At 43.9% G+C, this 16,955-nt stretch overlaps 1 protein-coding gene across 2 annotated transcripts; it reads left to right on the top strand.

Moving 5' to 3' along the window:
- The first annotated feature begins 4,383 nt into the window (after positions 1 to 4,383).
- LOC105010081 (peroxisomal succinyl-coenzyme A thioesterase-like) lies at positions 4,384 to 15,648 on the top strand. 2 transcript variants are annotated; one of them, XM_029117042.2, is made up of 11 exons: positions 4,384 to 4,521; positions 4,882 to 5,081; positions 5,395 to 5,494; positions 5,616 to 5,806; positions 6,783 to 6,946; positions 7,675 to 7,794; positions 7,877 to 7,956; positions 8,159 to 8,252; positions 13,176 to 13,256; positions 13,347 to 13,488; positions 14,401 to 15,648. In XM_029117042.2, the coding sequence occupies exons 1-11, from the start codon at positions 4,496 to 4,498 to the stop codon at positions 14,529 to 14,531; spliced, it is 1,329 nt and encodes a 442-aa protein (XP_028972875.2). In that variant the 5' UTR covers positions 4,384 to 4,495; the 3' UTR covers positions 14,532 to 15,648. The 2 variants fall into 2 exon arrangements, with proteins under 2 accessions (XP_028972875.2, XP_010867766.4); XM_010869464.5 differs by having other exon boundaries at positions 4,413 to 4,558.
- The last annotated feature ends 1,307 nt before the right edge of the window (positions 15,649 to 16,955 follow it).

Below are 16,955 nucleotides of genomic sequence, written 5' to 3'. Positions count from 1 at the left end.
AGGCCTTCCCTGAAAATGAAGTTGCCTGGATGGCAGCATATGTTGCTCTAAAACCTGTATATATTGTTCAGCATTAATGATGCCTTCATAGATGTGTAAGTCACCAAAGCCATGTGCACTAATGCACCCCTATATCACGGATGCTGGCTTTTGAACTGTGCGCTGATAAGAAGCCAGATGATCCCTCTCCTCTTTAATCTGGAGGACGCGGCGATATTTGGAATTCCATTTCCATCCTTTTCCATAAACCAACATAATTTGTATCAGGTAGCAACTAATTTTGCCATCTTATTCTGCATTTTAGGCTAATTGTAATGTAATTATTGTTGAATAAATGTATTGTACTGTATTAAGTGGCTCATGCTGAGCATAGTTGCAGACCATGTGCACCCTTTCATGGCAACGGTATTCCCTAATGGCATTGGCCTCTTTCAGCAGGATAATGAGCTCTGCCAAAAAGCAGAAATGGTTCAGGAATGATTTGAGGAACTGAACAACGAGTTCAAGGTGTTGATTTGGCCTCCAAATTCCCCAGATCTCAATCCAATCGAGCATCTGTGGGATGTGCTAGATAAACAAGTCCGATCCATGGAGACCCCACCTCGCAACTTACAGGACTTAAAAGATGTCTTCCTGCCAGATACCACAGCACACTTTCAGGGGTATTGTGGAGTCCATGCCTAGATGGGTCATGGCTGTTTTGGGAGGCAAAAGGGTATGGGGTGCCGAATATAGAAGTTTGGTTCCATTGTTTTAGCTGATACATTTTCTACATTTAGCTCACTTTCCTCACATTAAGCGCATTTTCCTCACATTTGAGACAGAAATTATATATTATATCTAAATGTTAAATCTAAAGGTTATATCTAAATCTAAATGTTAAATGTATATCTAAATGTAACATCTAAATCTAAATGTTAAATCTACATCTAAATCTTAAATATATATCTAAATATTTTGTCTAATTCTAAATCTAAAATATATATCTAAATGTTAAATGTTAAATCTAAATGTTATATCTAAATGTGTCTCCAAGTGTAAAGTTAGCTCGATTTGAAGCCACTGCAGTGGGCGTGGTTTCCTTGGGAATATTTTCTAAATATTTAGCTTTACAGTTGGCGACACATTTAGACATAACATTTAGATTTAACATTTAGATATATATTTAAGATTTAGATACAATATTTAGATATTAAGATTTAGATATAATAATTAGATTTAACAATTAGATATACATTTAGATGTACATTTAACATTTAAATTTAGATATAATACATTTATATAATTTTAACATTTAGATTTACATATAACATTTAGATATATTTAACATTTAGATTAAGCGTTTAGATTTAGATACAACATTTAGATTTCACATTTAGATATAATTATTTTAACATTTAGATATAATTATATTATTATAAGATTATTAGGAACACCTGTTCAATTTCTCATGAATGCAATTATCTAATCAACCAATCACATGGCAGTTGCTTCAATGCATTTAGGGGTGTGGTCCTGGTCAAGACAATTTCCTAAACTCCAAACTGAATGTCAGAATGGGAAAGAAAGGTTATTTAAGCAATTTTGAGCGTGGCATGGTTGTTGGTGCCAGATGGGCCGGTCTGAGTATTTCACAATCTGCTCAGTTACTGGGATTTTCACGCACAACCATTTCTAGGGTTTACAAAGAATGGTGTGAAAAGGGAAAAACATCCAGTATGCGGCAGTCCTGTGGGCGAAAAAAAGCCTTGTTGATGCTAGAGGTCAGAGGAGAATGGGCCGACTAATTCAAGCTGAAATAACCACTCGTTACTACCGAGGTATGCAGCAAAGCATTTGTGAAGCCACAACACGCACAACCTTGAGGCGGATGGGCTACAACAGCAGAAGACCCCACCGGGTAGCACTCATCTCCACTACAAATAGGAAAAAGAGGCTACAATTTGCACGAGCTCACCAAAATTGGGCAGTTGAAGACTGGAAGAATGTTGCCTGGTCTGATGAGTCTCGATTTCTGTTGAGGCATTCAGATGGTAGAGTCAGAATTTGGCGTAAGCAGAATGAGAACATGGATCCATCATGCCTAGTTACCACTGTGCAGGCTGCTGGTGGTGGTGTAATGGTGTGGGGGATGTTTTCTTGGCACACTTTAGGCCCCTTAGAGCCAATTGGGCATCGTTTAAATGCCACGGCCTACCTGAGCATTGTTTCTGACCATGTCCATCCCTTTATGACCACCATGTACCCATCCTCTGATGGCTACTTCCAGCAGGATAATGCACCATGTCAAAAAGCTCGAATCATTTCAAATTGGTTTCTTGAACATGACAATGAGTTCACTGTACTGAAATGGCCCCCACAGTCACCAGATCTCAACCCAATAGAGCAACTTTGGGATGTGGTGGAACGGGAGCTTTGTGCCCTGGATGTGCATCCCAAAAATCTCCATCAACTGCAAGATGCTATCCTATCAATATGGGCCAACATTTCTAAAGAATGCTTTCAGCACCTTGTTGAATCAATGCCATGTAGAATTAAGGCAATTCTGAAGGCGAAAGGGGGTCAAACACAGTATTAGTATGGTGTTCCTAATAATCCTTTAGGTAAGTATATATATATGTACACATACAGTACAGGCCAAAGGTTTGGACACACCTTCTCATTCAATGCGTTTCCTTTATTTTCATGACTATTTACATTGTAGATTCTCACTGAAGGTATCAAAACTATGAATGAACACATGTGGAATTATGTATTTAACAAAAAGTGTGAAATAACTGAAAACATGTCTTGTATTCTAGTTTCTTCAAAGTAGCCACCCTTTGCTCTGATTATTGCTTTGCACACTCTTGGCATTTTCTTGATGACCTTCAAGAGGTAGTCACCTGAAATGGTTTTCCTACAGTCTTGAATGAGTTCCCAGAGATGCTTAGCACTTGTTGGCCCTTTTTCCTTCACTCTGCAGTCCAGCTCACCCCAAATCATCTCGATTGGGTTCAGGTCCGGTGACTGTGGAGGCCAGGTCATCTGGCGCAGCACTCCATCACTCTCCTTCTTGGTCAAATAGCCCTTACACAGCCTGGAGGTGTGTTTGGGGTCATTGTCCTGTTGAAAAATAAATTATGGTCCAACTAAACGCAAACCGGATGGGATGGCATGTCGCTGCAGGATGCTGTGGTAGCCATGCTGGTTCAGTATGCCTTCAATTTTGAATAAATCCCCAACAGTGTCACCAGCAAAGCACCCCCACACCATCACACCTCCTCCTCCATGCTTCACGGTGGGAACCAGGCATGTAGAATCCATCCATTCACCTTTTCTGCGTCGCACAAAGACAGGGCGGTTGGATCCAAAGATCTCAAATTAGGACTCATCAGACCAAAGCACAGATTTCCACTGGTCTAATGTCCATTCCTTGTGTTTCTTGACCCAAACAAATATCTTCTGCTTGTTGCCTCTCCTTAGCAGTGGTTTCCTAGCAGCTACTTGACCATGAAGGCCTGATTTGCGCAGTCTCCTCTTAACAGTTGTTCTAGAGATGTGTCTGCTCCTAGAACTCTGTGTGGCATTCAGCTGGTCTCTAATCTGAGCTGCTGTTAACCAGTGATTTCTGAGGCTGGTGACTCAGATGAACTTATCCTCAGCAGCAGAGGTGACTCTTGGTCTTCCTTTTCTGGGGCGGCCCTCATGTGAGACAGTTTCGTTGTAGCGCTTGATGGTTTTTGCGACTGCACTTGGAGACACATTCAAAGTTCTCGCAATTTTCTGGACTGACTGACCATCATTTGTTAAATTAATGATGGCCACTCGTTTCTCTTTACTTAGCTGATTGGTTCTTGCCATAATATGTATTCTAACAGTTGTCCAATAGGGCTGTCGGCTGTGTATCAACCTGACTTCTGCACAACACAAGTGATGGTCACAACAAAAAAATCCACAAATTAACCCTTTGCAGTCCTATCAAAAAAGCAAAGGGCGGCTACTTTGAGGAATCTAAAATATAAGACATGTTTTCAGTTATTTCACACTTTTTTGTTAAGTACATAATTCCATGTGTTCATTCATAGTTTTGATGCCTTCAGTGAGAATCTACAATGTAAATAGTCATGAAAATAAAGAAAACGCATTGAATGAGGTGTGTCCAAACTTTTGGCCTGTACTGTGTATATATATGTCTCAAATGTGAGGAAAATGCGCTAAATGTGAGGAAAGTGAGCTAAATGTTGAAAATGTATCAGCTCTAAAAATTGTAACCGAACTTTTACATTCGGCACCCCATAAAAGTGGGACCTACACAATATTAGGCAGGTGGTCATGTTATGGATGTTCGGTGTATAGCCCCTTCAGTACAGTGGTAGGCAGTAATGCCCCTTCGAGTGCGAACCACTTAACTAAACACCATAGAAGAAGCCATGGTGCACTGTATATTTAGTTTCTGTAATTTCGCGAGTAAGTGCTGCAAGGATCTGTTTTTTCCTTGCAAGGTTAAAAGTAAATGCTTCCAGGTATCTATACGAAATGGTAAATTAAGCAGTAGCATGATCTTTCTGAATAAATTGTAAGTAAACTTGTAATCCTCGCTGACAGATGCGAATCTTTGATATCCTGTTTTGTAGCGAGTTTTTAAACAAAGTAGTATTGATTACAGTACTATTTTTACTGTTGATGATTTATTACATTATGTGTATTATTGCTATATTTCTGCTTTATTTCTCTCTTAATTCTTACTACGTAGATGTCGTGTGCCATGTAACAATACTTTTATTGTGTAGGATGACGCTGTGTTATTCGGAGCATTTGATCAACTTTGACTTGACATCTACAGGACAATGTTACGTGAATCCAAGTCTTCTTTTCCAAGTTTGTTTATCCGTCTTACAGGTCTTCTACAATGGCTGCAATATCTCCGGTTTTGTCAGTAAAGCCCACGCGAGGACTCGTGAATGAAAAGATCCAGATAATTGTAAGGAATTTACCTCCACGGTTCCCAGTGACACTACATTCCCTTTATCTCTCCGAGGATAAGGATTACTGGGAGGCGTTCGGGCATTACACCAGTGACAACAGAGGCACGGTGACAGGTAGGCTAAAGGTCCCTGATGGACATGGTTCTGGGATGTAACCTTGGGACTTTGGTATGGAATCCCCTACACCATTTTGCTGTTGAGCTTTTGTTTGGTAATTTTAAGAATTTAATTGTATGTAGTGTTGTAATTGGCAGTGACATGCTTATTGATTATGTAATTGAGATATCTTTCTCATATGGTACTGTGTGGAATTAAACTGCCTACTACAGGCAGCATGTCCAACTAGTGCCTCCAGTACTGTTGGTTATCGGTAGACCTTGTCTAAATGAGTCCAAAACTAGCATGTCATTAAATGTTGTTTAAATAGTGTCGGAGCATGCCAGTGTGGGAGGAACATATGAAGGCTCAGAGCCCATGGGTCTACTGTGGAGCATGCAGCCTGTTCCAAGGAGTCGAACAGGCCTCCGGTAACACACCTACAGGATGGGATGTCTGGGGTCCATTTTACAAGCAAATTGTTACACATACATACCGTTCTGGCTGGTCTAGTAAACTAGTGTCTTTCTCTTCCCCCAACCCCACCCCCAGGTTGAGAAAGATGAATGTCCTCACTCCCATGGTGGTACACATCTCTGTGTACAGTGGTCATGTGACTGAGGGCTTCAGCAAGCAGTCTCCCCTAGCAACTGTTGTCATAGAGCGATGGTACCTGGCACCAGGTGTTCGCAGAATTGATATCAGGGACGAGGAGGTCAAAGGCACCCTGTTTATACCCCCAGGTACCAAAGCATTGTTCTCTCTTACACACACACACTTTTGTCTCCAACTAAAATATCCAGACACATTCAAGCTTCTGTGCAATTGTATGCAAGAATGGCCCTAAAATGCCCCCAATACAGGAACAAAATGTATTTCGGCACATAAATGTGCTAGTTATAAAGAAATGTACATACATTTTTGTGGAACTTGGTGAACCCTTATAAATTGATTATCAGTGAAGTCATACAAGTGGAATAGCGCCAATGCTCCTCTCCCTAATAGTGCGTGTCACAGCAAGGGTATATTCTGTAAAGATCCGGGAAGTGACAAGGAACCCTAAGGTAACACCCAAGGATCTTTCCACAACAAGAAAGACAGAGAATTAACAATATTTCTGGGAGAATACCAAGAAGGAAACAAGTGCTCTCCAAAGAACATTGCTGCCCATCTCCGCTGTGCCAAAAAACACCTGGGACGATGTTCAATGAAAAGATTCAATAGAAATCTATGTTTTTGGCAGGAGGTCCTAATACTATGTTTTGAGAAGGAAAAACACTGAGTGCGAACAACCAATCCCAGTCATGTGGCATGGTGTTTGGGATTGCTTTGCTGCATTTCAAGTGTATCTACAGTATGAAACAATTCTGTAAGTAGGAAAGGGACAAAATTCCTCCCAACTGTAATGTGATTTGCAGGTCTAATCAGCAACTACAGAAAACATTTCATTGAGGTTATTGCTGCAAATATTTTCCATCAGTTACTCTAAATATCATGGTTCACCTACTTTTACCAGCCTGTTTAGTTTTGAATAATGTTTTTAATGGCAACATTTAAAGTTTTAACTTTGTTAAATCACCCTGTTATCTGTTGTTATGACTGTATCAGACTGTAGCAGTCACGGATGCAGGTAATTCAGAACGGGTTATAACCTTTCTCTTGCAACTGTACCCATCTACAATATCTCACTCACAAAGGTTTTTTAATTGTCTCTGTCAGGTCCTGGACCTTTCCCTGGTGTGTTGGATTTGTGGGGAGGAGGAGGTGGACTGGTGGAGTACCGCTCTGCACTCCTAGCGTCACATGTTTTTGTTTCCATGGCCCTAGAATACTTTTCCACTGAGAAGAATAGAGCCTCAAACCTTCATATCAAATACTTTGAGGTGTGCTGGCACGTGTATGTTTATCTTAAACCTGCTGGAATTTCAGCCTGTCTGGGTGGGATGGTACTTATTATTATAGACAAGGACTGCTGATCTGGATAAAGGCCAGTGCTCTATAGTGCGTTTAGATTAGTCGCAAATGTGCTTAAATCTTTCGCTGATCAACCTGAATTTTAGTTTCGCCGTGTCCCTAGAAGAATGGTCTTAATTTCTTGAATTTTTCATTGTGCACTTTGTCTGTTCCTACATTTGATATATAATTTGTTTCCCTGAATTTGTTCAGTCTGATTGTGGGGGGTTATGGTTAGTCTGATTGTGGGGGACTATAGTTCCATGCACAGATCTGATTGCCAAATGTAGGAACATTTGTCAACTTACAATACACAAAGAGTTGTAGGTGCACAATGAAAAATAGTATGGATTTTTTTTTTTGTTATATTCTGAAAATAAGCACAGACATTAAGCAACATTCTGCTTTAAAGTATTAGCTGCTTTAAAGTATTGTCTGTTTCATTATTATATTGTGTCTTGCCCAATAGGCTGAGTGAACCTTCTAACTTGTAATTGTTATATTCTTGCAAAATAGCCCTGGAACATGGCAGAGTCCAACAAATGACCTTTGACCTAGACTGGAACATTCACTCATATTAAATTATAACCACTGAAATGTATCTTTCACTGTTTTTTTCAGCCATTAACTTGCTTTCCATCTGTGTTATGTTGTGTAGAAAGCATTCAGGATAGTTCAAGAGCACCCCCTGGTGATGAAGGACAGTGTTGCACTGTTTGGTCTTTCCTTAGGAACATCAATCACCCTCCACATGGCAGCCTACTCCAAAGCAGTCAGTGTGAGTCTCTCCACCATTGCTGTGTGGCATTTGTGTGTTTGTAATTATTAGTGTTAAACAGTCTATGATGTCTGTATTCCAGCCAAGATGCTGTGTGTGTGTCAGCGGGAGTCACGTCCAACCAATCAACTCGCCACAAAATATTTTTATAAACCTTCAAGAGTGAGTGACCAACACTGAACTGAATATTAACTACATAATTTAAGGGAAGGGAAACTCTTGTTCACAAACATTTAATACTGTCTAATGAGTTTTCAGCAGGGGGGGGGGGGGGGGGGGTGGGGCTTTGACTGCAATAAGACTTTATAGATGGAACCACAGCTTTTTAGTCTTTTGTGACTATAACATTATATTTTCCTGGCAGGAACACACACAAATACCAATTTGATGAAGAGGGCTGTTTGGTCTGGAAAGACATCATTCTGCCTATTCCAAATGACCCTGGACTGAAAGTGGATGTAAGTCAACACACACAAACTACCAGTGGGGCCGTTATTGCAAACATTAGTTGAATCTCAAGGTTATGGTCATCTTCTTCCGCTTATCCGGGGCCGGGTCGCGGGGGCAGCAGTCTAAGCAGGGATGCCCAGACTTCCCTCTCCCCAGACACTTCCTCCAGCTCTTCCGGGGGGACACCGAGGCGTTCCCAGGCCAGCCGGGAGACATAGTCCCTCCAGCGTGTCCTAGGTCTTCCCCGGGGTCTCCTCCCGGTGGGACGGGACCGGAACACCTTCCCAGGAAGGCGTTCCGGAGGCATCCGAAAAAGATGCCCAAGCCACCTCAGCTGACCCCTCTCGATGTGGAGGAGCAGCGGCTCTACTCTGAGCTCCTCCCGGGTGACCGAGCTTCTCACCCTATCTCTAAGGGATCGCCCGGCCACCCTGCGGAGAAAGCTCATTTCGGCCGCCTGTATCCGGGATCTTGTCCTTTCGGTCATGACCCAAAGCTCATGACCATAGGTGAGAGTAGGAACGTAGATTGACTGGTAAATCGAGAGCTTCGCCTTGCGGCTCAGCTCTTTCTTCACCACGACAGACCGATACATCGACTGCATTACTGCAGAAGCTGCACCGATCCGTCTGTCAATCTCCCGTTCCATCCTTCCCTCACTCGTGAACAAGACCCCTAGATACTTAAACTCCTCCACTTGAGGCAGGCACTCTCCACCAACCTGAAGTGGGCAAGCCACCCTTTTCCGACTGAGGACCATGGCCTCGGATTTGGAGGTACTGATTTTCATCCCCACCGCTTCACACTCGGCTGCAAACCGTCCCAGCGCATGCTGAAGGTCCTGGTTAGAAGGGGCCAACACGACAACATCATCTGCAAAGAGCAGAGACGAAATTGTGTGGTCCCCAAACCTGACACCCTCCGGCCCCTGGCTGCGCCTAGAAATTCTGTCCATAAAAATTACGAACAGAACCGGTGACAAAGGGCAGCCCTGCCGGAGTCCAACATGCACTGGGAACAAGTCTGACTTACTGCCGGCAATGCGGACCAAGCTCCTGCTTCGGTTGTACAGGGACCTGACAGCCCTTAGCAAAGGACCCAGGACCCCATATTCCCCAAGCACCCTCCACAAGATGCCGCGAGGGACACAGTCGAATGCCTTCTCCAAATCCACAAAACACATGTGGATTGGTTGGGCAAACTCCCATGAACCCTCCAACACCCTGTAGAGGGTATAGAGCTGGTCCAGTGTTCCACGGCCCGGACGAAAACCACACTGTTCCTCCTGAATCCGAGGTTCTACTATCGGCCGTATTCTCCTCTCCAGAACCCTGGCATAGACTTTCCCGGGGAGGCTGAGAAGTGTGATCCCCCTATAGTTGGAACACACCCTCCGGTCCCCCTTCTTAAAAAGAGGGACCACCACCCCGGTCTGCCATCCCAGAGGCACTGTCCCCGACCGCCACGCGATGTTGCACAGGCGTGTCAACCAAGACAGCCCCACAACATCCAGAGACTTGAGGTACTCAGGGCGGATCTCATCCACCCCCGGTGCCTTGCCACCGAGGAGTTTCTTGACCACCTCAGTGACTTCAGCCCGGGTGATGGACGAGTCCACCTCTGATACCTCATCCTCTGCTTCCTCAATGGAAGAAGTGACAGCTGGATTGAGGAGATCCTCGAAGTACTCCTTCCACCGCCCGACGACATCCTCAGTTGAGGTCAACAGCTGCCCACCTCTACTGTAAACAGCGTTGGTAGGGCACTGTTTCCCTCTCCTGAGGCGCCGGATGGTTTGCCAGAATCTCTTCGAGGCCAGCCGATAGTCCTTCTCCATGGACTCACCGAACTCCTCCCAGGCCCGAGTTTTTGCCTCCACAACCACCCGGGCTGCAGCCCGCTTGGCCTGTCGGTACCCGTCAGCTGCGTCAGGAGTCCCACAAGCCAACCAGGCTTGATAGGATTCCTTCTTCAGCTTGACGGCATCCCTTACTTCCGGTGTCCACCACCGGGTTCGGGGATTGCCGCCTCGACAGGCACCGGAGACCTTACGGCCACAGCTCCGAGCGGCCGCTTCGACAATGGCGGTGGAGAACATGGTCCACTCGGACTCAATATCTCCAGCCTCCCTCGGGATCCAGTCGAAGCTCTGCCGGAGGTGGGAGTTGAAGATCTCTCTGACAGGAGACTCGGCCAGACGTTCCCAGCAGACCCTTACAGTACGCTTGGGCCTGCCGAGTCTGTCCAGCTTCCTCCCCCGCCATCGGATCCAACTCACCACCAGGTGGTGATCAGTTGACAGCTCCACCCCTCTCTTCACCCGAGTGTCCTAGACATACGACCGCAGGTCAGATGAGACGACAACAAAGTCGATCATCGACCTGCGGCCTAGGGTGTCCTGGTGCCACGTGCACTGATGGACACCCTTATGCTTGAACATGGTGTTCGTTATGGACAAACTGTGACTAGCACAGAAGTCCAATAACTGAACACCACTCGGGTTCAGATCAGGGGGGCCGTTCCTCCCAATCACGCCCCTCCAGGTGTCACTGTCGTTGCCCATGTGGGCGTTGAAGTCCCCCAGTAGAACGATAGAGTCCCCAGTCGGAGCACTTTCCAGCACCCCTCCCAGAGACTCCAAGAAGGTCGGGTACTCTGCACTGCCGTTCGGCCCGTAGGCACAAACAACAGTGAGAGACCTATCCCCGACCCGTAGGCGCAGGGAAACGACCCTCTCGTTCACCGGGGTAAACTCCAACACATGGCGGCAGAGCTGGGGAGCTATAAGCAAACCCACACCAGCCCGCTGCCTCTCACCATGGGCAACTCCAGAGTGGTGAAGAGTCCATCCTCTCTCAAGGAGTGTGGTTCCAGAGCCCAAGCTGTGCGTAGAGGTGATCCCGACTACCTCTAATCGGAACCTCTCAACCTCACGCACTAACTCAGGCTCCTTCCCCGCCAGCGAGGTGACATTCCACGTCCCTAGAGCTAGTTTCCGTGTCCAGAGATCGGGTTGTCTAGGCCCCTGCCTTCGACTGCCGCCCGATCCTCTTCGCACCGGCCCCTTATGGTCCCTCCTGTGGGTGGTGAGCCCACGGGAGGGCGGCCCCACGTCGTCCGTTCGGGCTGAGCCCGGCCGGGCCCCATGGGGGAAGGCCCGGCCACCAGGCGCTCGCATACGAGCCCCAACCCCGGGCCTGGCTCCAGGGTGGGGCCCCGGCTGCGCCATACCGGGCGACGTCACGGTACACATAATTTTAATCATCATTAAGGGGTTTTTGAACCGCTCTTAGTCTGACCCGTCGCCTAAGACCTGTTTGCCTTGGGAGACCCTACCAGGGGCATATAGCCCCAGACAACATAGCTCCTAGGGTCACTCGGGTACTCAAACCCCTCCACCACGTTAAGGTGGCAGTTCTAGGAGGGGTGAATCTCAAGGTTTTAGTTTAATTATCAGCCAATCAACGCTGCAGCAGCTATTGAATATGATGGAATACTACATTTTAAAAGCTCCAACCAGGCAACCCGGCATAATTATGTCCATGCTGCTGTTATAGTTTACACCCGGTACAGACATTTTAACAGCCACATTGCATATGTTAGTAAAAAATGTCTATGGAAAGTCTACACCACCTAGACCAGAGGTGTCGAACTGGTTCCACGGAGGGCCATGTGTCTTCAGGTTTTCACTGTCAGTTTGTACTTGAGTAATAAATTGGGTCACTATTTTGTTAGGTTCAACCCTCAAAGGTGCCATGTAAATGGTAGTAAAGGGCCAAGGCTTGTGATCACCATTGGAGTCTTCATTACAGTTCTTCTAGCACACAGGTGTCAAACCAGTTCCGTGGAGGGACCAATGTCTGCAGGTTTTCACCCTCGCCTTGTACTTGATTGATTAATTAGTTCACTAATTGGTTAGTTTCTACCCTCACCTGGTTGTTTTGGCCTGAACTGGGAACCAATTTATAGGAAAAACCAGAAGCCTGCAGACACTTGGCCCTTCGTGCAACCGGTTTGACACCTCTGACCTAGATTTTCTATTTGTTGTTTGTGTCCCAGTATGATAAATTGAATGTTTTTTTTTTATACACGCACACACCATGCAAGGGGTGTGCCGATCTCTTCACATTCGTAATCATATCCGTCTGTCACACACATCGGGATACTCATTATTGGGAAACCTGCATTTTAAATGATTGTTAAGCCTATTTCTCATCTGCACGTTATTGCTCCATCACTCCGCAATGCGGATGTTCCTGTGCTCACTCATAGCATGATAGTTGAAGTGACCAATGCATATCTTATTTTAACAAAACGCAATGATAAATACATGGATGTTTGTCCACAGTAGGCTAGCTGGTTATCTTTTGTTTTAAACTGTCACTTAGAAACGGGATCATTTCTTTGTCAGTGGGCAAACTCAGAAGGGGATGAAATATTTTTTTGAGTGAATGAAGGTGTAGTAAATTGGATTAGGAAAATGTTTTCTGACCGAACAGTGTTTATATGCTGACAATCACAGGTCTAGCTACCTTGAGATTAATAGAGGTGTTTCCCAGGGTTCGATTTTAGCTGCAGTGTTGTTCTGAATTACAATTAATGGTCTGAGAAATGGGATGCAATCATTAAAGTTTTGTCTATATTCAGTTTATACAGCAATGTGTTACTCTGCTCCTGAAGTTCATGCTATTGAGCTCCACAATTATTTTGAGTCACTGCAGGCTTTGCCCTTTAGGTTTTGAATCCTCTAACTAAATTCAGGAACTTTACCAGAGCCCATACTCAGCCAGAGAAAGTTATTATTGTTAGATCTGTTGGTGTGCCTACTGAATGTATCATCCTACTAATACCTAGGTATATGGTTGGATTACAAACTAATCTTTTTTGTATGGCGTTGTGAGTATGTTTATTCATCGTTGAGTCTCTTACAGATGGGGAGAATAAAGTGTCCTGTGATCTTGATTGTCAGGGAGGATGATCAGAACTTAGCCACAGTGGAGTCTGCCGAGGATGTGAGTACATACCACAGATAAAAAAATTCACAAGCTTCTTGTCTCCATTGTGATTGACCTTGCCTGTGACCTTTAACCAATGAACTGCAGATGACCCAGATGATGCGTGCTGCAGGAAATAAACACCTGCTGACCACGTTCCGATACCCCGGTGCTGGACACCTCATTGAGCCACCCTACACTCCCCACGTTAGAGCCAGCAACTTCATAGTGCAACAAACAGGAGAGAAAGGTACTGTACTATGGGTGTGCAGTGTACTCTGGGAAAAACAACTATTGCAATATTTGAAAAAAAATTCATTTATTTTGCGTCTGTCGTTGGGATGGCTAGTTGGGATGCCTGTAAAGGAATGGATGGAATGTTGGCCTGATGTTGGCCTGATTGAGTTAGAACAAGCTCCAGTCCGCTCCCACATCTCTAGTCTGCACACTTAGACAAAACTATCTCCATTTCTCTCTAGAAAAACCTACTGTGAATCAGGCTTCCTAGTTTCCCTGTTATTGTCTTATTTAGATTAATAATTATACAGGTGCATCTCAAAAAATTTGAATATTGTAGAGAAGTTCATTTTCTCCTGTAATCATATCAAAAAGTGACATTTGTAACATGTGGTCAAAATGGTTTAATGTTCATTTTAGTGTTTCAATAATGTGATAAAAGAACTGAACATTCTTTGTGGAAATCACTGCACTGGGTACAAAGTCAAAATAAAATAATTGATCATCAATTATAGAATAGTTTCATTTGCAGGAATACTTCTGGTATTCACCCTGTTATATATTTATATTATAGTCTTAAGTTAATGTAGAATTCAGTGCAAATATAGTATATTGTTAGATATATGATAACGGGTTACATTTTACACATGACTAGCTATGAGAATGCAGAAATCAGAGTTGAATAGTCCTGTCCCAGGGCCTAGACAGGGTTGCATTCAACCAATTGCCAAGGCCCTAGGAAAACAAGGTCATTTAAAATAAACTATCCAGTGATACCAACTCAGTAAAAACATTAAATAGAGGTAACACGTCACCTATGAGCTTGTGCCAATAGCTTTTATAAAGTAGACAGGACTAATTGACTCAAGACGCTTGACTCAAAGTGTGTGTGTGTGTGTGTGTGTGTGTGTGTGTGTGTTTGCAGTGATCATGTTGTGGGGAGGATCCCGTAAACCACACGCCTCTGCTCAGGAAGGTTCCTGGGAAATGATTCTCAAGTTTTTACAGCAACATCTCTACCCCAGCCAAGATTCGTTCACCCAGGCAAAGCTTTGATGTTACACCCGAGGCCTTTCCAGACCTCTAATTAGTAATGTTTTGACTTGACAGTGTTAGGGCTGGTTTCACAGACACAGATAAAGCCTAGTCTAGGACAACAACAAAAACAAGCTCAATGGAGTTTTCTATTAAACTGCATTTTTTTAAATCTAGACTATGCTTAATCCGTTTCTGCAAAACCTGCCTTTAATGTATTACAAGACTTGAATAATTATCAAAGGACTAGTGGAAACTGCTGTATGTCTTGAGGACTGGTGACTATTATTTTGTGTGGTGAGTTTTGGGATAATCTTGGGATTTTTTCACATTTGAAAATGGTTAGATTTGTAGTATTTATGCTATTTATGCCATTTTATACACTGATGAGCCAACACATTATGACCACCTGCCAAATATGCTGTTGGTCCACTGCCATGAAGGGGTGCAACGATGTTTAGGCAGGTGGCACATGTTAAATTCATGTCCACATGAATGCCCGGACCCAGGGTTTCCCAGAAGAACATTGCCCAGAGCAACACTACCTCCGCCGGCTTTTCTTCCCACAGTGCATGCTGGTGCCACCACTTGCCCAGGTAAACAGCACACACATACCTGGCCATCCACGGTGATGTAAAGGAGAACAGGACCCATTGGAGCAGGTGACCTTCCACTGCTCCAAGGTTGAGTTCCGACACTCGCGTGCCCATTATCGGCAGTTGACAGGGTTTTTATGGGCTCTCTGACAGGTCTGCTGCTATGCAGCAGGGTGCGATGCATTGTGTGTTGTGACATTCCTCCTGTAACCATCATGAACGTTTTTTGTGACTTATGTCAAACCCTGTAATTATCCACAACACATTCAGTGAAAGTTTTCTTGGGAAATATTTTTGAACTAGATTAATATCTTAATATATCTAGCAAACTGGATTATTAATCACTTTAAACTGTAGGACAATGTGTGAAAACCAACAGATGCTCTGTAATGTGCTTTATATACAACTAATCTATAGTGTTAATACCAGGCTGTGCCTAAATCATCTGACTGCCATTGCAGACAACTGATTCTGTTTTTTGATTCTGGATGAAATGCATGTAATGTCTGTGAAAATATTAATGTATAAAATATCCAAACCCAGCATCCTCTATTTACTTCAGAAAAATATAAGGCATGGCCATATACACAGTGAATGAATAGTGAATTTATTTACATTTTCATTCAGCACAGACTCTCGGCAAACTGAATTGCGTATCCACTGCCAGAAGCACACCTTGGGGGCCCCTAGCGGCTGTAGCCCCCTAGTGGTTGGTGCTCTAAGAAGCGACCGTTTACATTGCTTATGCCTAGAACCGGCCCTGTCTGTCAGATTTGACCTATTTTGTTAGACCCTATGTCTTTCCTCAGCTAAGATGTTCTAGATGCCAGAGGTATGAGAATGCAGTGGAGGTATGTAGGGGGAGGAAAGGGGTGGATGCAGTGGGAGTCATTGCTAAAAGAGGGTGTCCAGAGAAAAGAAGTAAACCTGCATTAGATGTTGTGCTCCAGTGTTATGTGGTGGTTTGGAAAGAGGCTCGGGCATAATCTAGCAAAACAATGGAGCCTATTTTGAGTCCATTTGGAGCAGGTTGTGGGGCTGGTGACATCATCACCTATAATTAAATGTCTAAGATTTAAAACACTGAAGCAGCACAAAATAAACTTTTAAAAGCACAAACAGTCACAAACAAAGCACAAACAAACAAGACTAATTTGGTGAATTTGGAGCATGTTGGGGGCTGAGTGGCCTCAGAATGACCTGTAAAATGTTGAAAGCAGTGAAAATGTTAAAGGCATAAATGATTAAGCCTATTTTGCCTAAGTTTTGCATTGGGTGGGGGGGGGGGGGGCATCTTCACGCAGGTATTGAATGAAGGGGTTCAAATATTTTTGCAAACATGAATAAGCCACTTCTGTTAAATGAATATATAATTTAGTTTGTTGTTCATTCAGATTGTCTTGATTACAGAGATTTGGAGAAGGATTTTATGAGTTAATATATGTTAATATTGTATACAAAAATAATGACAATCCATTTAGGGTTCACAAACGTTCAAGAAGTACTGTGTATTTCCATAATTCGCTTAGTACTGGATTTTGGCACTGTGTCTTCCTCATTACAGAATAATATATGGTGTAGGCTTCATACAGCCCCCTTTAGCATCAATGACAGCGTGCAGTCTTTTGTAATAGTTGTCTATGAGGCCCCAAATTCTTGCAGGTGGTATAGCTGCCCATTCATCTTGGCGAAATGCTTCCAGGTCATGCAAAGTCTTTGGTCGTCTTGCATGAACCGCATATTAGCTTGACTTACAGTAGCTTGATTGATTGATTGGTTGTTTTTTCCCCAGCCAGTAATGTGCATTTATATTTTATTTTTTAACATACAAAACTCTCGTTGTGGAAAA

This window comes from Esox lucius, chromosome 23 (assembly GCF_011004845.1).
Source record: "Esox lucius isolate fEsoLuc1 chromosome 23, fEsoLuc1.pri, whole genome shotgun sequence".
NCBI lineage: Eukaryota > Metazoa > Chordata > Actinopteri > Esociformes > Esocidae > Esox > Esox lucius.
Note: the sequence above shows the minus strand (reverse complement) of the source record. Positions and strands in the feature narration are given on the sequence as shown.

Bases quoted from the DNA above. Each gene is read 5' to 3' on its own strand.
- LOC105010081 (XM_010869464.5), top strand. From the start codon at position 4,413: ATGGTGCACTGTATATTTAGTTTCTGTAATTTCGCGAGTAAGTGCTGC. The intron at 5,807-6,782 runs GTACCAAAGCAT...TGTCTCTGTCAG, and splicing joins CACCCTGTTTATACCCCCAG to GTCCTGGACCTTTCCCTGGT. The intron at 7,795-7,876 runs GTGAGTCTCTCC...TCTGTATTCCAG, and splicing joins CCTACTCCAAAGCAGTCAGT to CCAAGATGCTGTGTGTGTGT.